The sequence below is a fragment of the Siphateles boraxobius genome, unplaced genomic scaffold (genome assembly GCF_051911475.1).
Source record: "Siphateles boraxobius isolate OS27281-9 unplaced genomic scaffold, OSU_SipBor_1 18, whole genome shotgun sequence".
Taxonomy (NCBI): domain Eukaryota; kingdom Metazoa; phylum Chordata; class Actinopteri; order Cypriniformes; family Leuciscidae; genus Siphateles; species Siphateles boraxobius.
The window spans coordinates 7,324,778-7,346,859 of NW_027508788.1; the positions used below are offsets into that span (position 1 = coordinate 7,324,778).

General features: G+C 37.9%; 1 protein-coding gene across 9 annotated transcripts in view; it reads left to right on the top strand.

Moving 5' to 3' along the window:
* The first annotated feature begins 3,094 nt into the window (after positions 1 to 3,094).
* Positions 3,095 to 22,082, top strand: part of cadm1a (cell adhesion molecule 1a) — a 304,169-nt gene continuing 285,181 nt past the window's right edge. For 8 of the 9 annotated variants that reach the window (XM_077233180.1, XM_077233183.1, XM_077233185.1 and 5 more), the window contains exon 1: positions 3,095 to 3,243. In XM_077233180.1, the coding sequence (XP_077089295.1) occupies positions 3,153 to 3,243 (91 nt within the window). In that variant the 5' untranslated portion in view covers positions 3,095 to 3,152. The remainder of the gene's footprint in view (positions 3,244 to 22,082) is intronic. The other variant, XM_077233184.1, reaches the window with a different exon arrangement.

Sequence of the window (22,082 nt, forward strand, 5' to 3'; positions counted from 1 at the left end):
TCAGTTAATATGCATTTTAATCTGGGACTAAGCTTAAGCCTTCTTTGTGAAACCGGGGGTATACGTGTTAACATGATACTAGTGTTATATAATCGCTTACTTACCATGTATGTGTTAAGTTGTAACCAATTTTTTGACGTTGTTTTCATGATGGTTACGACAGTGAACGAGGGGTAACGTTGGCACGGGTACACGCAAGAGGGGAGGTGACGTCACGTCCTTGTTTGCATTTCGCTGAGCAAGTATTTTGCAGAATAAATAATCAGAATAACAATCGGTCTCTTTCCCGTATCCATATTATGTCAAGAGTCCAACAACAAAAACCGAACCAGAAAGAAGTCTAAAAAAAACGCTAGGCATTTTCACCTGACAACAGGTGCTTGACACTATTGGACACACCCACAGATATTACGTTGAATAGGCTAACTAAGTTAATTCGCACTAAGCAATATCCACCACTAATAATAATAATAATAATAATAAAGTACACTTTACAGCTTAGTTTTATTATTTAAGCGCTTTAACAAGTTACTGTTTTACTGTTAAAAGCACTTTATAAATGAAGGTGACTTGACTTGACAAAAACATTAACTTTACATTTGTGCCTTCAGACCTACTGTTTTTAAAAGGAATAGTCAAAATTATTTTCAGGAATAATCAATACTATGCCACATTTCAGAAGAACATTTAAGGAACATTTTTAGAGTGTATAAATGTTTAAGATGAGCCGCCCAAAATGACTGTTTTACTGTTTCTTACTAGTTAATCTGATAATTATATTAAAGTTATACTAATAAACAGTAGGCCACAATGTGAAGCATAGGATTTATCCTTAGGCTACTGTTTTATAGTTTTTTTAATGAGCGTAGAATATATTTTATCTTGCACATAGGCCTATTTTTTAGACCAGTACTACTTTGTAATATAGTATATTTTAATATAGTGTGTCAACCCCTTTTAATATATATATATAGTCAACCCCTAAGCCAAATGTGTCTACTGAACAAATCCTTAATACCTTTTTTCCCGTCACAATCATGAGCTTTGAGAAAGTCATTAAATGAATAATTATAGAGGAGCCTGCTGTGACAGTATCATGGGACAATGTGTGCACTCTAGTGTTGATACCAAATGAATATCACTTATTTGCAAGCAAGAACAAACCCCTTGAGGCACATCAATAAATAACAGGAAGATTTCATTAACTAAAGAGCTCTCATACTGATTTTTTTCTGAAGAAAAAGAACATTTAGGACAGCAAGGTCAAAACATGACTTTTTGGCTCTGACATAGGATTGTGAAGTCTGTTGTCCACTCTTGAGGGTTTCTTTCATCTAACCCAGGCTTTGATATTCTTTAAAGGAAAGGTGTACTCTAACATGTATTTTACATCACTGACAACAGAGCATATATGGCTATATATTAAAGAGTGTGTATGTATCTCATGACTGCATAACATTTTAAGTTGTTACTTTGATCATGTGCTACCTTGAATCATATTAATTAAAACAAAACTTTAGAAATCTTAATGTTAGAAACTTTTCACTGATCTTTGCCTAACTATAGAAGAGTGAACTTTACTCTTATAAAATAATCCTTAAGGGAGAAAATCTTCAAGAAGAAGCACTTCATCTTTTGGTCTTTTCATATACAGTAGTTTCTAAATTTATCAGTTTTTTTTCCAGGAACAATCAGTTTTTATGCCCAAAGAATTTGAGCCAGGAAGGCACGGAAAAGCATGTTCAGCCATAAGTATTAGGGTGTATCATCAAAATTTGAGTCTTGTATAAACATTTCTTTAATTCCTGTTCATCTCCAGAAAATCAAAGCACTTGCCCTGTGAGCCTTCCAAGTGAATTAGCATAATGAGCCACCAAGGGTAGAGCTACCTGGATTACCTTATCAATTTGCAACCCTGGCTCCAACTGCGAGTCAATTTGAGAAAGCACCCAATTAACTTATATTACAAAGTCAACATAATTATGTTGATGAGAAGTCTCTTTCATATTGCGGGAAGAGATATCTAACAGGAAGTTTTTTTTTCTCTGAATACTTTTGAACTTATTACACCTTATAACAGTGCTTTCAGTAAATGTCATATTCAAGACTTTCACTTTTATATTTCCATTTTTTATCAATTTCTTTACTTTTCTTTCATTTTTTTAAACTCTTGTCCTTGCATTACTTGCATTGAAAAAAATTTGCTGCCTTTAAGTACAATCAACTTGGATGTTAAAGCAATGTTATAACATAGCCTATGTTGTCATAACTTATTGATGATATTTTTTTTACAGTGTGTTTTATTCCAATGTCATTCCAAAAGTTGAGTGCATTTACAGTATATCTTTTTCAAATTAACACGGTTTACGTTTAATCCTTAATCATATATATATATATATATATATATATATATATATATATTTCTAATGGAATATACGTTTAATCCTTAATCATATATATATATATATATATATTTCTAATGGAATATACGTTTAATCCTTAATCATATATATATATATATATATATATATATATATATATATATATATATATATATATATATATATATATTTCTAATGGAATATACCTATATATTCCATTCCAATCTTCCATTGTGCATGTGTTCAGAGAAAGAGACAGAGGTGACGCCACTAGAGGCACCCTTTTTGTAAAGACCTTATACTGTTGCACACTGAACACCCATGGTAACCATGGTTCCTACTAAATATGTTGTTATAGTTATTACAGCTACAGTGGTATTAGTACCACTGAATAAAATACTATTAAGCCTAGTAGGCCTATATTATTATTATGACAGTTTGAATGATATCCAAAAAATATATAATGGCAAATATGTTTAAGTTTTATTAACAATAAACACAGTAAATGGTTGCATTGCACTTTTTTTGGAGGGTCAGGGAAGCCTTTCTTCTGATCAACAGGGGGTTTTTACAGAAACGAACAAATTTGTCTTTTAAAAAAATCATTCAATAACATCAAGATACCCGGTTCAGTAGGCTATAAGGATTATATTAAATGCATTGACGTTCTTTTTGAATGGGTGTTTGTTCCCGCCCTTTCCCAGCATCTCATAACGCGCAGCTCCCGTTGCTCTAGGTGAAGCTCAGCTCAACTCACTCACGAGCTTCAGAATGAAGCAGGTGTCCAACATGGCGAACACGAGCAACGGATCTCTCGCTACTCTCCTCATTTTATTCACCATTTCGGCAGCTATCAATACAGGTAGGAACTGTGCTTTTCCTTTAATCTGCTTGTATTTTAAGGCAAAAATGGTTGAGCCAGCTCGACGGACATTCGCCGCCTGCGGAGATTTGTACACAGTGTGGCGTCTTGATTGAAAGTGGTAGTTCAAAGTACCGACGGGTTACAAAGTTACATATGTGTTGTCGAAACTGAAGCGCTCGTGTGAAATGTGGGTTTTCTGATCATTTCTGTTAACTTTGACGCGATCAAGTCTGCAGTTGCTTTTGCTGCGGGTCTCTCTCTCGTGCGGGGGAACCGGGATTCCTTACATAAACTAAAATTGTTTCACTAGCAAATTAGTTGCAGTAAAGATAGAACCAGATACATCGTAGATATGTTATCACTATATTAGCAGCCTTTTGGAGAGCGGAACATACACTGACCTTTATTGAACGCAAAGCAGCGTTCTGAAATAAGCTAACAGCTTCTGTTCCAATGGATTATTGTAATGGATCTGTTTATCAATTTATGTTTCTTTAAGTGACATTGTTCTTGTTTGTGGTTCTCGAATCACATTTTATTAATTGCAGTATTTTTGAGTCCTTGCGAGTTTGCAAGTCATTGGTATGGATTGTGAAAAGATACAGCAGTTGCATCACGGACCGCGATGCATCGGCTTCATGCAGCTCGCATACGCATGTGAATGAGTTCCTTTAAGTTTTATAAGTTTAGGAATATGGGTGAACGTCGTTTGTTTATCCCCTTATGTTTTTGTTTTAAAGGGACAGTTCTCCTAAGATTTAAATGGTCGTCATTTGCTGTTCCTCACGTTCTTTCAAATCCGCCTGTCTTCTGTTCAACATAAAATATAGGCAGAATGACAGCCTTATAGTCACCATTCACGTTTATTCTATGGAAAAAGATGCAATGAAAGTGAATGGTGACCGAGAATGTCAGTCTAACATCGTCTTTTTTGTGCCCCATGGAAGAAATGTAGTCATACAGATTTGGGACTCCACATTGAACAACATGAGGTTGAATAAATGACAGAAATTTAATTTTTGTGTGAACTGTTCCTTTAAGCCAGAGTAGCCTAGTGCATGTGAGTGTGACCGCTCGCTCTAAACTGGCTGCATCCGCGCACGGTTTCTCTGTAGGCTACTGTTCTCATTTCTCGCTAAATAAAAAATCCAAACTTTAGGGGCTGTGGTTTAAACAAACACATCACATTTTGGAAAACATTAGATTAATTCGCATTGTCTTCGCTTCTTATGGGGTGTTTTGTTACAGCCTACTCGTGGCACTGCCAATATTTCCCCAACGCAGTCTCTAAGTAACAGACTGACCTTTTATTTACCCGCTCTTATCTTTTATATCCGCTTTCTTTATAGAATACTATTCTTTATAGAAGAGTGTTACAGTATAGGCTAATCATTCTTATCAACAGAAGTCGAAGTGTTCAAACGTAGTCAACAAGTGCAGTTCTTTTCGCATTGTAAAATAATAACGTCTTGGTTGATCCTCTCGTGCTGCTTTCTGCTCAGAATCTGTATATGAGCTAATGCAAGCATCGCTTCGGGAGCCGAGTTTTGTCCCTTTGCGACAATTGTAACTTGGAGTCGCTCGTATGCAGTGTAGATGGTGTCTATATGACTATCCCTCCGGATAACGATGCTCGTACAACATGTGCAATCATAAAGCTGCTTTCACTTTTGTAGGAGAAATAGTGCATCATTGGAAAATCACATCGTGACAAAACAAGGGACTTTCTTTACCCTTACCTTTCTTTATGCGTTTCGTTGCTGTGCTTGGTGCCAGCGATAGTGTACAGAGATAGGCTATAGCATGAAAAACCGGTTTTCTTATCAAGTTTCTTGGTGTCCTCATAAAATGATTTTTGCGCAATAGACACATTATTATAGCGATCTTGCAATCATTTTGAAATCGACATGTTACAATATCATCTATTATTTGATCTGTCACCACCACTTGTCTTTTAGTGTGGAGTCATATAATGTGATAAGTATAGTAATTTCTGCAAACCTTTTGTGGTTAGTCTATTATTACTTGAACAACTGTGTGTAGGTGGCAGTCAATATTTCTAACAAAAACACTGGCATATTACGTAGGGGGCACATCTATGCTCATTAAACAGTTGACTCTTGTCTGAATGTATAACAGTGTGGTTTTATTGTGTTTACATGACTAGCAAAATATTATGATATGATAAAGGGTTTGAACTATGTTTAGCACCGTCACTGCTAAAGAAAACAAACCTTGTCTAATTATACTTTTGACTTGAACCCTTATAGTTACTTTAATAATGTATTTTATAATGTGACCACTAGCATTTCCTATATACCAGCTAACCATCACTGTCGCTTCCAGACTTGTACACAATCTTCATCAATTTACTCTTACTACCCCCTCTGACTCTTTAAATGCCCATTGTTAAATTGTGCTTTTGTGTTTCCACAGAATGTCTTTGAATGTAAAGGACAGAGGTTTATGCTTAACAGCCCTGCTTTGACAATAGTCTCATATTTCAATGAATCCTTTAATTTTCAATCAGTCAGTGATACTGCTTTCAAATTAGATGAACTTAGTACACAACATATAGCACATATCATTTGTTTAGGGCCTGCAGCAGACAATATGGAAATAGAGAGAAGGCAAGAAGCAGCTTAACCAGAATGCTGTTATTAGATGTTTCTTCCCATTTGAAGTGTCTATTATTTGTTTTGCTCCACTTGGCTGTCAGACTAATACCTTACAGAGTGAAAATGAAAATGGCTGAGGGAGAAGCTAATCCACATAAGAATATTTTGAGGATTACGGCTGGAATCTGCCAAGCCCGCCTCGCTATTGATTGGTTGCTTTGCTCTGTAAAAATGACAGCGCAAGGAGAGACTAAGAGCTCTCTTAATTCTTTCAGTTTGGGCTGTATCTAGAGAGATTACTGGTGTTATTGGTAATGTTTTTGTTATACGTGTGTGAGTGGATGACAGACATTCTTATGGTGTCGTATGGTGCATATTTCTATTCTATTTCTATCTCGCTCAGTTGCTAAGTTTATGGCATGCATGGCTCAATTGTGTGGTGACTGAAAATGAAATGCTTTGCATGTTATGATTAGAAAATCAGCGAGAGATAAATTGTCGTTTGGATTGGATGTTTTGAATTGGAGAAAAATACTCCAGGTTAGGTGCCTCCGCCTAAACACCACTTTGACAGACGTGATGATAATGATTGATGAGTCAAGATGCTGAAAGCAATACAAAACTCGACCACTAGATGAACAATGAACTCATTGACTTTGACAAAGACAAAAGCCCCTATTCAAACCTATTGTGAACATGGCTCATGGATTAAATTATGTATACATTTCAGTAAATAAAGGCTGTTGTGTCTTGATTAAAATTCTGTAATAACATTTCCTTGTTTCTGCACAATGTAGCGCCACAAAGGCAAAATACATGCTGACCAGCATATGAGTTGTTTGATCCTAATTTCTTCTAAATTGCTCTTTGTTTGGGTGAAATATCCAACAAGGATGCTTTATTGTACAGAAGCCAAACTGGGATGCTTCTTTGCTGAATAAGAGAATCCCCAAGAATTCATTGTCATGCAATCAGCCACTCCATGTATCACCCAAAAGATGACTATCAAACAAAACATGCTTTAAAAAGTGCTTCAAACACTGAATTGCATTTTAGTTGTTCTCAGACAGTTCATTTCTCAGACATCAGACCAGTTTTTATTAATTCACATCTTAATCTACATTATCAGATAAATAGATTATATTAAATATTAATTTTACATATTTATGTATTATATATTTGTTTCTTTTAATTTTAGAGACAGACAAAAAAAGGCATGAGTTGTTTAATTGAACAGTATTTAAAATCTGTCATTATGCAGTTGCACCTTGACGCTTGATGAAGCTAAGACCTTTTTTTTAGCGCTCAGTGTGACTGCAAAATTGTTTTGCAGACAGCTGATGAAACAAAGGGTCAAATGTGAAACACAGCACCACCACAACTTCCCACATCCCATCCTTTGTTGAAGAGCTGCTGATGATGGAGCAGTTTAACACGTCACTATATTGCAGCTCACACTGAGCAGGTTCTCATTAAATAGAGATTACTAGCACCCATTAGCATTACCATTAAGACCAATTCACCCACTCGGATGTCTTGTGTATAAGGTTAATCGCTGCTCTTTTCTCAAAATATATCTATTCCCCATCAAGAGACAGGAGATATGTACTGTATATGTTATGTACTGTATATGTTATCATAAAGGTCCCTTGGGAAGCACATTCATTTATTTTCTATCTGTACAAATAAGGATTTAGTGCTCTCTGATAAGCACCAATGAGTTTTTCCTCTTGCAGTACACATGAAGATAAATGATGACTCTTTGGTTCAGAAATCACTACACCGTCGAATGCTTGGAGGTTGGTCTGTTCATAGTTCGGAAATCTCTAGACGCTGGATTACATATTTAGTCCATCCAGCAAGAATTGAACTTGTTGGATCCATTGAAAATGTTAAATGGCTTGGAAGTTGTTTGCTCTTCTTTCTGGATAACAATTTGTTCTTTGATAGTTCTCTTTGTTCACAGCTTGTATTGTTCAGAGCTTTTTGTAGCTTCGAGTCGCAGCATGCAGACAAAAAGATAAATGTGCACGCAATCTTTTGGAGTTTCAGTCCATTCATTACAGCCAATGCACAAGCGCTTGGCTAGCCTATTTTTTGCGCTTGTCATTTTATTGTGGTCTGACATTGAATCATTGGGTACATTACAATTTGTATCTCACTCCCCGTTTCATCTACTTATTTAAGATCGCCGGGGCTTTATATCAGCAAGGCTGACACTCATCATTCTATCCCCTTCACACTACCTTAGGGTTTATTAATATTGTTTTATCAGGTCACACTTGAAGAGCAAATGTGAAAGGCAGTGCATACAGGCAATGTTTGTTATACAATGAAAATATTTAGCCATTTGTACTGGCTCCTCTGACCTACTATGTCAAAAGGATTCGTTTTTCCCAATAAATCAAAATAGGTCAGGCTGTAATCTCTGTGTCTGGTGAAATACTGTACGGTGGCCCACTGGGGTGATCTGCGATTCATCTAACCACACAGCAAGAATTCCTAAGTATTCTGGAAGTGGCATGTCTTGTTCAGATTAGATTAAAAATAGTGTTTGTATTTGCTAACTTGCCACCGGGATCGTAGTTTTCATGTCAGTATCAAAGGCAGGTTAGAATTTCATTTAACTGTTATTAATGATCTGGATTCCCTTTGAACATTTTAGGAGAATTGATTATTTGTAAAACAGAGTAGCCTTACCTTATAAATCTTAAGTCAAGTAGCCCCTGACTGAGAATTTTAGGAGCTCAAGCAGAACATTTAGGGGCACACCTTAAATCAAGTTGCAATGCAATTATTCAAATTTCCCCCAAAATAACTGTAATACTCAGGGCTCCAGACTGCGACCAATTTATAACAGAGAACTCTGCGCCGAATCAGAATGTTTCTCACTGGATCTCGCAGCGATAATGTTATTAATTTTGAGGCAAATTTATCTCCAGAGTCTGGATCTCCTAGTAACCGTGTTGCATGATCGAGATCGGCCCGCGACTGACAAGTTCAGGGCGCTGCCCTGTCTATTATTGGTCCGAACTAGTAAACGGCTCGTGAAGCATAAATGAGTAGCGCATTTTCGTTCCACTTTCATTTTGTTTGCATTTGCTGCTCGGCAACATTGTGGTCATGCCAGCGCTACCTAAATAAATATTTGGTCGAACCGGCAGGAAAAGCCCTCACGGTCTGGAGCCCTGGGTTTATTACTTATGTCAATGGCAGGAAAAGAAACACAATAGTGTTAAATAGGTGGTTGTTGGACTATTGTGACTCATCCCTAAAATATAGTCAGTAATCACAGACTGTTTACAGTTAGGGGCTTTGTACAAATGAGCTAGACAGATGGTTGTAGAATTCTGCATTAGTTAAGTAGATACTGTGCATGTGCACAGAACCAGTATTGCATATCTACATAGTATTAAAGTCCGTGGTGTAGCAAGTCAGTCCCGAGCCCATATGCCAAAAATATTTGTATGGGCTTCCCTACACCCCACCCCCTCGAAGATACATTTATAGATGTTCACTGTAGCCTATCAAGAAAATACCACACCAAACAATACCATAAATAAAACACACTCTTTCCAACAACTTTCAATAACCTGGGGTGCGTTTCCCAAAGCCAACTATGGTTGCAAGTTCCGTCGTTACCAATAGTTCAATGGAAATTGCGATCATAGTTGGCCAATGATGCTTTTGGGAAACGTACCCCAGAATGGAACTAAAAAAAAGTCTTAAATAACCAAGACTAAGCCAATGGTAATACTAAACTACTGCATGCCAACACAAACAATCTTAGCATGGTGGCCCAACACAACTACCGGTACTCAATGGAAAGAATTGCTAGTCCCAATAGTATGTTCTGTGCCATGGTGCTCCGCAAATAATTTATTAGCTTCAGCTTTGAAAATGAGCGCTTCACTGAAGGAACAGTAACAGGAATGGTAAGAAAGAGAACTAAAACGGTGCACATGATGCTGAAGCTAGATGTGATAGTTGTTCTCAACAATAAAAAAAACTGGCCAGATCTTGAACTGTTGTCATCCTAGAGATTTGTCTTTTAAAAGGCTGCATGGAATGCGATCAACTGTTGTGGAAGGGCTGGAGACAAGTCTTTGTTGTATCTCTCCACTAACCTCTCACAGGGTTTTCTTTTTTAATTTGGCGCGGTCATGTAGCGTCGTTTAAAAAAAATGATGGCGTAGTTCTACGGCAACCGCGGGGTGCAAAAAATAACAAATGGACACAAGAAAATTTCGGAGAAACAGGAAATTTCTGCTAATGATATGCATTAGGGCTGCACAATTAATCGAATTTCTTATTGCGATTACGATTACGGATGCCACGATTACGTAACATTCAAAGCCGAGATTACAAAAGAAAATCCACTCTGCGTGTGTGTGTTTAGAGCATAATTATGTTATGAGAGGCGAATCACGACTACTTCAGAAAACCCAGCACAATATGACATACCAGGCAGTGACGTAAGTGTAAGCTGAAATAAAAAGACTTTCACCTCAGAAAAACGGACTTTTCTGTCCTGTCCCGTTATACTGTGCTCGTAGCGCGCACTCTTCAATTGCACGCGCAAATGCGGCGGCGCGCGCTGTGTATCGCTTCACTGTATAAAGTGCAAAAGAAACTACGAGCATGCAACGTCGTTACAATGTAAATTAGTAAGTCACGGAATAAAAGTAAAATACCAATAAGTCACGTGTTAGCTGAGAAGGATTTGCACGCAGGTATGATTTTCATTCAATTCACCAGGAGCTGTTTCATTAACAGTTCTTGTTGGTATTGTGTATTTACCATGGTAAGTGTCGTTTCCATAACCCAAAAAAGCCACTTTATTTTCACTTTGTGTTATTTTTTATATTATTAAATGACTGTTGTGGCTCATATCAACATTGTATTAACAAAAACTAGTTTGGGACTGCTATTTAATTGCTTTAGCATAGTCGTAATGTTTTTCTTTACTATGACTCAATTTATGTGTATGTTAAGTAAAGGGGGACAGTACTTGTGTGTGTGTGTGTTAACAATTTTTGTGTAAACATGTATTATAATATGCCTATTCAATGTAAATTGTGATAATCGTAACTAATAATCACAATTACAATTTCAAGGGAATAATCGGCAATTATGATTTTTGTCATAATCGTGCAGCTCTAATATGCATGGAAAAAATATATTTATCGTGGCCATAAATTAAAAATGAATTCTCTCGTTTTAATTAAAAGGTTCCCCTGGACGGGCCCCCAATCCGCCCGGGCCCATTTGCACGTGCATACCTTGCAAGCCCAGACGCGATGCCATTGATGTGAAGTTTTACGCTGAAGCAAATATAAACCAATTGAAGCAAAAACTACAAAACATGGATATTTTTGAAAAATACATGGTTGTGGTTACTCTTACGCATTAAAACAGTGTTGTAAAATAATCTATTCGTCTGTAATATAGAATTGCAGACACCGAGCCCCAAATGCCTGTAATCATGTGTTTTTATGCACTCCCTGAACAGATATTCTGTAATCCGGTCACTCAGAGCACATTGATGGACTCGTAATAGTGTTTGGGAATAAGCTGCTTTCAGTCAATTTTGTCATCCACTGATGTCCCCGTCAGATTTGTCCATCAGCAAAGACATGTTATTGTGCTTTTTACATAAAGAAGAGACTCCAGGCCTAGGGAGATTTAGTTTATTTCAGCATAGCATTCCCAGGGTGTCCTTTAGAGCAGGAATGAACTGTCCTATGCTGTATTAAAGTTGTTGCTGAGTTTCTTTATGTGTGCTCTGTGACCACTTTAGAATCAAGTGTCACCTTTAATGCTTGAATGTCTCTGGCTACAGTTCCGTTTTGTGGTGTGGTTATTATGAGGGTAGTTATGTTCGTTTCACAGCGATGCTCGAGCATTGAATCAGCGCACAAGTCAGATCTGCAAATTGTAATGTAGAAATGTTCAGGCCGTGCTTGATCATTTTGCACTTTGCCAAATACCAGTTGTTTGTCTACTGAGTTTATGAAAGTGGTTTGGTTCTTAACATTTGGACCATTTTAAAGCTGGAGAAAATGGCTTTTTGTATATATTTTTTAGCAAGGATGCATTTGATCAAAAGTGACCGATTATTTAATTTTTTTTGTTAATATACCATTTCAAATAAATGCTGTTCTTTTGAACATTCAGTTCTTCAAAGAATCCTAAAAAATCAAGTCATCGTTTCCACAAAAGTATTAAGCAACACAGCTGTTGAAATCAGTTCATCTGGACTTGTTTTTATGATAATTTAATTTGAATAATCATAAAGCATGCCTAATTAATTGAAATCATGAAATGTATACAATTTAACTAAAAATGTATTGAAAGTTGAACAAAAATAATTTTTTAGGGCCATATGATGAAATGTTTCATTTCCCCCCCCAAATTCTGTTTTACGTTTTTATTTTTCTGGATTTCATTTTAATAGTTTAATTACATTTCAAAAATCAAAAATCATTTCTAATCAATTGAATTCGTAAAACTTGAACAACTTAATTTATTATTTTTACTTTTACAATAATATGAAATGTTGTTTTCAGAAATTGTGTTTTAATTTATGTGGATTTATGATTTCAATACAAAATGATCAAAATGGTGGTAATCAAATGAATGCATAAAACATTAACAGTTTAATTAAGCTTCAGCTTGAACTGACAAACACAATTATGCCAAAATTCTAATTTTGTCTAGTATCCTTGAATGCATAGTCTCAAATGAGTTAAATGAAGTCTTAAATGAACTTAGATCTGACATGCATCCTATTTTCTTACAACTCTGTCTGATGTGCAGCAGCGGCAGGTTTTAAAGTGTCAGCAGCTTAATAAACCTGCTGCTTTGATGTCTGCCATTACTAATCATAGTAAAAGAAAAAAAGGAAATCACTCACTGCTTTTGACTGAATAACTTTTCTTTATAAAGGATTAATCTACAGTATATCCAATTTATAATTTAGTCAAGGCTGTAAAGTGTTTGACTATTCAATTTGTGTTTATTTCCTACCTGCATCGTTTACAAGGTTACATGTGTCAAAAGTAATGAAATATTTTTGTGCATTTTGGTAGGTTAAGTAAATATCTGCACCAGTTTGACGGCCAATAGAAAAATTCCTAATCGTTGAGCTAGGGGTGGGCGATATAGCCTCAAAATTCTATCACGATATTTCAAGAATATTTGCGATAATGATATTTATGACTATATAGAATTTTTTTTTTTTGTTGTTGAAAATTTTCTTATTATGTTTATCTCGCCTAAATGTTTGCTCACTCATTGCGTTTTTACAATGTGGTAATTTTGTTGTTAAGAGTTTACACAACACAAGGAAGCTTGATTTCAATCTTTGAATTAAATGTTATATGTGTGTAGGTCTAACACCAGTATTCAGAAATACTACAGAAACATAATAAAGTAATCAAATGTAAAATAACACAGTCTTTTAGTTATGTTTCCTGATTAAATTAAATACATAGGCTAATAATTCTCATTCATTACAATTAAAGCTATCTTTTGTTGTTTTGACGACAACATTAATGACAGACGCATAGCCTATGGCTGCTGTCACTTTTACAGCTAGTACACGGATCCATTGCTGTTTTCATTATACTGTCTGTCACACTGTCACATGCGTTTTATACATAACCGACTGTGTTTATGAGTATACTTGCCAAAACCGGAAGTTTGACACACTTTTGAGTTTTTCCCCCCATTAAAGCGATATAATCCGCGAAAAATAACTTTAGTTTCTCGCGAGCTGTAGGCTACTCTATGTATGCACGCAGTGCAACTCTCTCAGAGAGTGCGCGAGTAGCTTACTGGATAGTTTAAAACCGCTTGAATGTTTAAACTGATAAGAGTTAAGAAGACTTGAAAATTATAAACTTTAGTTACGATGCACTGATGGCCCGATTGTGCAAGAGACCATTCAGTCATGTCCCGACTCCTAAACGCGCGCGTCGGCAGCCCCGCTGAACACTCAAGCTGTTTGTGAAATTGCTAAATCGTCATCGGAGTCTGACAGGCTGCTCTCGCGCTCAGACAGGTGGTGTTGTAGTGCGTGCTAGGGAACGTAAATGCGCCATACGTCATCGCGTCGCTATATCATTGATATCGTGATATGACACTTTTTTTATCATGTAAAAATGTATACCGGTATTATCGTGGACGGTATGATATGGCACACCCCTACGTTGAGCCCTGATATATTGGCCCTGTCCCAAATGCTCTGAGACGCATCAAACTTGCAACCCTGTATTCGCGTCCAGCGGTAGAACAGAGGCATAAAACTCCCGCAATGTCTCATTTAAAAGAGAAGCAGAGTAGGTCTCGAAATCAAAATTTGTCTTTGGCGCAAAAAGTCACTGAAAGTGTTAACTGCCCATTTAGTGGTCTTTTTCGTATTGACCTCATCTTTGTCATCTTCGATCTTATCTAGCTCTGTCGGTGTTAATTCTTTGTGCCACTTTTTGTCATTCAACGTCTTCTCCAAGTCTTCTATTTCGTCTGTGCCTGGGCTCATTTCTCAAAATTGCCATATTCACCATACAAATTAAACGATATGCAAAAATCATCCATTTAGCCTACCTAAATAAACGTTTCATATGTGTCTCTCACTCTGTTTGCAAGTGTAACTGTGTTACTATGGTTACCAATGATTATAGTAGTGGATTAATTTCCGCTACTACGTGGTATATACCACGGGCTGTTTAAATACTCGATTCTGATTGGCTGGAAGGTGTGCAGTAAAACCGTTTAATGCACAGGTAGTTCCAGTCAGTTTGATTACAGTTCGAAATTAATCCGCTACTATAATCATTGGTAAACATAGTAACACAGTTACACTTGCAAACAGAGTTAGAGAGGCATATGAAAACGTTTATTGCTTCGCAATAAACGTTTTGCGTCGGGTGGTTCTTCGCCTCTACGTCGTGCATTAAAATCCTTTAATGCATGGCTAGCCGTGGATTATCCCTTACTTAAATTTGATATCTTTCAATTATACTGTAATGTTGAACGGCTATTATTATTGGATACAATTGAGAAAAACAAATCTATTAGACATCAGTATCAGTATTGATATCGGTGATACTGGACTTCATCCATAAAAAGATGCCATTAAACAAATATTTGAAATATCCAGTCTTTTTTGTTTTCAGTTTTTACATCAATTTGGAGATTATATGGAAAATTATTACAATATAAAAATATATTAAACATTTTGATATTACTTGCGATTAATCTCGATTAATTACAGAAAAAATGTTCTATTTTATTTTTTATCGATTGACAGCAATATTAAAAATATATTAAAGTTGTAATGTAATGCAATTTACGGTATACAGAACAGTACTGTGTAACTACATTATTTTACTGTTGGTAATTTAATATATTTCTACTCTGGATTATGCTATATTGTAATACCTATATTCATGCATTAGTGCTAAATATTACTAATTATAGTAATTACTAATGATATCATAATTATATATAGTTATTATATACATAGATCTGTAGTTAGTAATATTATAATACTTTTATTCAGAATAACATTACAAATCAAAAGGCAATTCCAACATTTTTTTTTATTCAATCAATACATTTAAAAAATTCAAAACATTTTGGTACTATGTTTGTTACCTAGAGTACAGCGCAGCAGCAATTTTCTGCCATGAAAGCCTTTTAAGTGTGCAAGAATATAGGCTAAATGATAGGCTAACCCATACACTGTTGCCTATACAGTATGTATTTCATACACCCAAACAATCTAGGTAAATAAGATACTTTTGATCTCAACTTTTCAAAAATTAATGAAAAAAATAATAATTTACCGACCCCAACTTTTAAATGGTATATTTACAGCTTAAAATATCTGTTTTTGTGAGTATGTCATCGGTTTAACTAGACTTTCCAATATCCGGTCACCAATGTTGTCTCGAATGAAGATTTGTTTAATCATCTTTTTTGCTAGGATGTCTAATCCACTAATTTGTGGATTCTTAAATACTCGATATGATTTTGTGATAAGTGTGATGAAATAAAGGATATTAGCTTGCCTTGGGGTCTTAAAGGCTCATGCAATGGACTAGCAACCCTCCTCATGTGTGCTTATGCCATGTAGACAAAATCTTCCCAATCTGGATTTTTTAATCCTGTTATTTTAGGGGTTCTTCTTTTGTTCTCCTACTGTGCTGACAGCAGACATATTTGGGCTTCAGACAAGAGCTTAGTTAAAGAAGCCATCTGGCTTTTTTTTTCTTTAGGTCAGACAGTCACCCCTGAAAAGTAACAAGACAGAAGGCACAGATAGGATGGCAAGGATTCTCAACCCTTTCTGGGTTGAGAAAAGTGGAAATTGTTGTAGCATTGAAATATTATGGTTCAGGGCATACAGTAGCATGTGAAATTTGATTCAGATGAACATAAAGCAGATATAGAGACAGAGGGGAGAACGATGAAATTAAAGTTTGAAGAGGTATTGGAATGTTTGGCTTCCCTTCCCAGTGGTATTCTAAAGCAGTTGGGATGGCTGTCCACAAAGCAAGTGGTGGTTGATGACAAAAATACAATCTCCATACAAATGCCATATTTTAATTCCACAGGGTCTCGTTTCACAGCTTGAAAATTATGGAGTATACGCAAGTGAAGTGGTGTGCCCATTATTGTGTTCTGCAAATTGTGGCTGTGAAGTGTTTGGCCTTGTGTACATTGTTGTGAAAGGGGCTGGTGGGGGACTCGACAATGTTTTTCTTGGATCATCTAGTACCTTCTCTTCAAGCGCAACTGTCTGCCAAATGCTGAGCCTGTGCACACTGAATATTATTGCAGATCTTTGAGATTCCTCCCACATTTCTTAGAAATTTTCCTAAAAAAAAGCTTGCTCGGTTGGCAGTTTTGTCTTCATGCTGATTTTCATGGAAGGTTAAAGTTTTATGGGCAGTTAAACGTCAATTGTTTTCACTATGAATTCACTAGTACTTTTCCAGCATGAATAGACTCATTTCTCCTTTTTAAGATGTGTATTTTTTTGTGGATATAAATGTAATTTCAGTTGTGCTGTGTGTTTTGACATTATGTGCATCCCCATGGCTCATCAAATGTGGTCTAATAAGAGTGGTCTAACGACTCTGTTAGATTATCAGCCTTTAGTGGCAGCAAGAAAAATGCCACGCAGCCACAAGTTCATGATATATATGTCTATTTCAGTCTCAAAATAGGGCCCCTGCTGTAATATCAGTCATACTAATAGATAATTCATGCTTCGATACCCTCGCCTGCACAACCGCAATCCCAAGAGAGCAGGCACCTTACCTCGCTCATTCCTTTGAAGTTTGCTCTATCAAACTTCCAGGGCTGTGCTACAATCAGGACCCCATGGAAACACTGAGATTATGGTGCAGCTTGGCTTGTCTTTTGAGAATAATCAGCTCAACCTGTGGTGAGGGAGGCCTGTAATTTTCATCTAAACACTGCCAATCACAAAAAAAGACAGTGTGGTCCCCAGTTCTCTTTGAGATTGATGCATGCATATATGGGTCAGGAATGGTGTCTCTGTTGCTTTTGAGGCTAGATTTTATCCGTAAATGTGCCTGTAGCTGTTTGTCTTTTATTCCTTCCTCTGTTTAGTCTGCACTTCAATTAAGATTCACTGTATCGGTGCCATGTTGTTTGGTGGCATGTACCAGTATCATTCTGTTCCAATTTGGATCTAATTGGTCTAATTAAATCTAATGACTTCCTTTATAATTCCACAGCCCTATTTAAGGACCATGATAAAGTGCTAAGAGTGGGGCGTGCGTGTAGTCTCTAATGGGGAGCGATAGTGCACTGGATGTGGTGTAGGTGGATACTTTGTACTACCCTGATTCTGTTTGAGTTTTGTTACTCTCACATGGTTTTTCGTGCAGTATAATGTATGTTCGGTGTCATCACTTGTTTAGGCAGTCCAAATAAATGTGCTTCAGTCTTGTTCCAACCAATAAACCCTTGCAGAGTGCCTATTTAGATCCTGCAATGTCATTTCCAGCAAAAATAAGTTTATGAATCATTAAAATCACCCACTTAGTGTACTTTTCGTTAATTGCTAAATAATGCACCCACTTATTCATGTTTTCTTAGCAGATGGCAAGAGTGAAGAACGAGTGTCTAGAAAGCTGGAAATGAACTCAGTAGATCCATTGAAGTTTTATTACAGACTTGTGTGTTTCTGTGTAATGAGTAGATTATATTTAAGTGTAGGATCGAAATTAATAGGAACCATTTCAATTTTTTGTTTTAAACAAAACAATTTTCATTGCACTTGGACATCTGGATTATTCGGAAAGAAAACGCACTAAAATATGTTGGTAGTATCTCCGGTACAACTCTTGAATCCCAGTGCAAGAAGTATGCTTCATTTTGAGCTTTCAATCTGAATGAAAAGTGATGAAACCACTGCATTTTGTGTATGTAATTTATAAAAAAATGAAAAATTCTGTCCAAACCTGTATTACTTTTTTTCTTTTTCTGTTGAACACAAAAAAAGATGCAAAATGCTTTTTTTTGGTCCATAAATTTAAAGTCAGCAGGGTCCAAACAAACTGAGACAGTTGCGATTTTCTTCAAAATATCATCTTTTGTGTTTTGTAGAATAAATTGTCATACAGGTTCGGTCATTAAGGTTTAAACATTGCATGAATCAAGTTTTCCCCCCCTTGTTTTTGTTTATTAAAGATGGGTGGTCAAATTAATAATAGTTCAGCTTTAAAAAAAAATTTATGAAAAAATGTAGTAAAAAACCTTTACTAATATCTCTTTTTCAAAAAAAAATATTACAGACTGTTTTTAAGAAGCTTTTATGCTTGGGGTTGCCGTATGTCAAGAGTTGCTCGGTTTGCTCCGCTCGCGCCGCGCCAGTGTGTGCCATAGACTGGTGTGCACACGCCGTCAAACACATGGCGACGGCAAGTGTAGATATTGACTCATTCAAATCGGAGTTGTGGCGGCATTTTGACTTTTCGTAGACTAATTATAATCACCACCGTGAGAAGCACGTCACCTCCGTTTTTATGTAAAAGGCATTAATACAAGTGCGAGAGCCACGGAGGTGCATCAGTGTTTCCGTGGCAACCAGGTGTTGCATTTATTTTACTATCTCTTTCTCTAAATGTGTACATGGATATATATTTTTTTATATATATAATTTATTGATGGTTATGGCATATTTTTCTAAATGTGTGTTGTTGTTTTTTACTCTTGCTAGTGTAATGATACAAATTATAACAAAATTAAAACCCCTCTAAATGTGGTACTAATTTTATAGTCTTTTACTTAGTGTGGGAAGGTACAGACAGAAAGACTGAGTTGAAACAACCTTGAAGGGATTTTTTTTTAAATTTCAATGTAGTTTTTTTAGTTGACGAATTAAAATGAAAAAGAAATGTGCAGCATTTTGTCTGGGAAATAATAAAAGGGACACTTTTTCATTTATAATTTCTTAAATTAATCACTTGTTAAAAAATCGTGAGAAAATCGTATCGTGAAACCAGTATCGTGAATCGTATCGCATCGTGAGTTGAGTGAATCGTTACATACCTACTTTCAAGGGAACTCGAGCTAAGTCAAACGCTGTGGGAACGCCACTGCGTTGTGCGTCATGAAGCACGTATGGAATCAGCCCAATGGAGAGATGGAACGTCATAGGCGGGTGACTTCATCGACCAGGAAACTATAAAGCACCCCATAAACACAAGCGCAACAGCTTTCTGTGCCTTCAGTCGCGCTATATGTGAATCTCTCCCTGTGTGAATATTGTCTGTCTTTACATACTCTGCACCACACAAACAATTTTTATATATATATATATATATATATATATATATATATATTAAGAGAGATATGGCGAACAAACAGCAGTTTAGGAAGTGTGTCCCTCCCTGCTTGCGTTATTTTACGAGTGGGGATACACACGTTCTTTGTGTTGTTTGTTTGGGAGTGCAGCATGCCCAGTCAGCTCTCGAGGGAGCTGATTGTGAGCATTGCGAGCGTCTGCCATTAAGGACGCTCCGCTCCCGCCGGGCGCTCTTCGAGGAGAGCGGTTCGGTGCGCACTCCCTGCGGTTCGGGTCCCGCTCTTGCCGAGGCAGAGCGACGATGCGTATCGTGGGGATTGCAGATGGATCTCTCAGCGGGGTTAGAGACGGGCTCTGCCTTATCTCTCCCTTCACCTGTGAGATCCAGTGCCTCAGTCCCGTGTTCGGAAGCACGCGCTGCGGTTTCTTCCGCTCGGGCTGAGGCACCAGTTATAAATGAGGGAGGTGTGGAGGATTCGCCACCTTACACTCCCGAAAGTGATGAGCTAGTGGAGGTATTAACAAGAGCTGTAGAAAAACTCAGCATTGTATGGCAAAATTAGATGAGAGATTTTTGCCGTCACGGGTGCAACCTCCACACCGGTGCTTGACGTTTTTTCCCGATCTCCACACTGAGGTGTCGAAATCGTGGAAAAAACCGGAGTCATATTGAGTGTTTAGTCCCCAGACTTCAACATATTCTAATATTTTGGGGGCAAAATCATATGGTTATTCGGCTATGCCTCGCGTGGAAGAGACGCTTGCGAGTTTTCTCTCCCTCGAGGCTGCGTCATCTGTTAAAGCACCGGCATTACCCACCAAGCCTCTTAGAAATATTTCGGTTTTTATGGGTAAAATGTATTCGGCGACGGGTCAGGCTGCGTCATGTCTGCATACTATGTCTATTATGCAGGCATACCAGGCTGACCTGCTGAGGGACGTGAGTGAGAGTGAGGAGGTCAGTGCTGACGTGGTTCGCGAACTGCGTCAGGCTGCTGATTTATCCCTGCGCGCAACCAGAGAGTCGGCCAAGCTAGTGGGTCGATCTATGGCAGCTCTGGTGGCCGCAGAAAGACATCTGTGGTTAAATCAGACAAATATAAAAGAAAAAGAAAAAGCTTTCCTTTTAGACACTCCTCTCTCCCCCCTGGGTTTATTTGGCGATGCTGTAAATTCTTTCATCGATAAATTCCAGGAGAAGGAAAAGCAAACAACAGCTTTTAAGAAATTTCTCCCTTTAAAAATTCATGTCCCCGGAGCAACTGGGCGGGAGCAGCCCCGGCCGTCTGCAAGCTCATCATAAGGGGCGCTGAAGCAGAGTGTCGCGTCTCGTGCTCCCCCTGCTGGACAGTGGGCTCAGCCATGGCACTCTCAGCCGATATCTCCCAGTAATAGAACTGATCTGAGGACAGTTATATTAGCTAAGAAGGCTTCGGCTAAGAAGAAGTCCGAGGTCGACCTATTCGCTTCCAAGGAGACCACGCATTGTCATCTGTGGTTTTCCATCAGCCATCCAGCCCCTCTGGGATTGGACGCTATGGTGCAGCCGTGGCCGAGGTAACGTCTGTTCGCCTTTCCCCCGATTGCTCTGCTACCTGGAGTTCCGGAGAGGGTTCGCCGGGACGGGGTCAGCCTACTATTAGTAGCCCCGTTCTGGCCGGCCCGAGTATGGTTTGCGGACCTGCTTTCTCTCCTGGACGGCTCTCCCTTGGAGCTCCCGGTCAGGAGGGATCTACTCTCTCAGGCGGGCAGCATGATATTTCACCCCCACCCAGTATTGTGGGCTTGGCCTCTGAGGGGGACCAGCTCATGAACTCTGGTCTCTCAACCGAGGTTGTTGAGACCATTCTTCACTCCAGAGCTCCATCCACAAGGAAGCTTTATGCCTTGAAGTGGAAACTCTTCACTTCTTGGTGTGGAGAGCACCTGCAGGACCCAGTTAACTGCCCAGTGGGTGCAGTGCTGGAATTCCTGCAGGAGCGCTTCTCCACAGGGCTATCCCCCTCCACACTAAAGGTGTATGTGGCGGCACTGGGTGCTTACCACGTCCCTTTCAGTGGAGTTTCTCTTGGGAGACACCCGCTTATAACTCGTTTCCTTCGTGGCACACTGAGGCTGAGGCCAGCAGTTCGTACGAGGGTGCCGGCCTGGGATCTGGCCATCGTATTAGAAGGTCTTTCCCTAGCTCCTCTTGAACCTATCGAAGAAGTTCCTGAGAAGTTTCTCACATTTAAGACTATCTTTCTTCTTGCTATCTCCTCACTAATTAGGGTTTGGTATAAAACCGAGTATAATGTGACTCATTGTGCTGTTAAATTCAGTGGTATGCAATGCATAGAACATGAGAACTAACTTGTCCTTGTTTAATT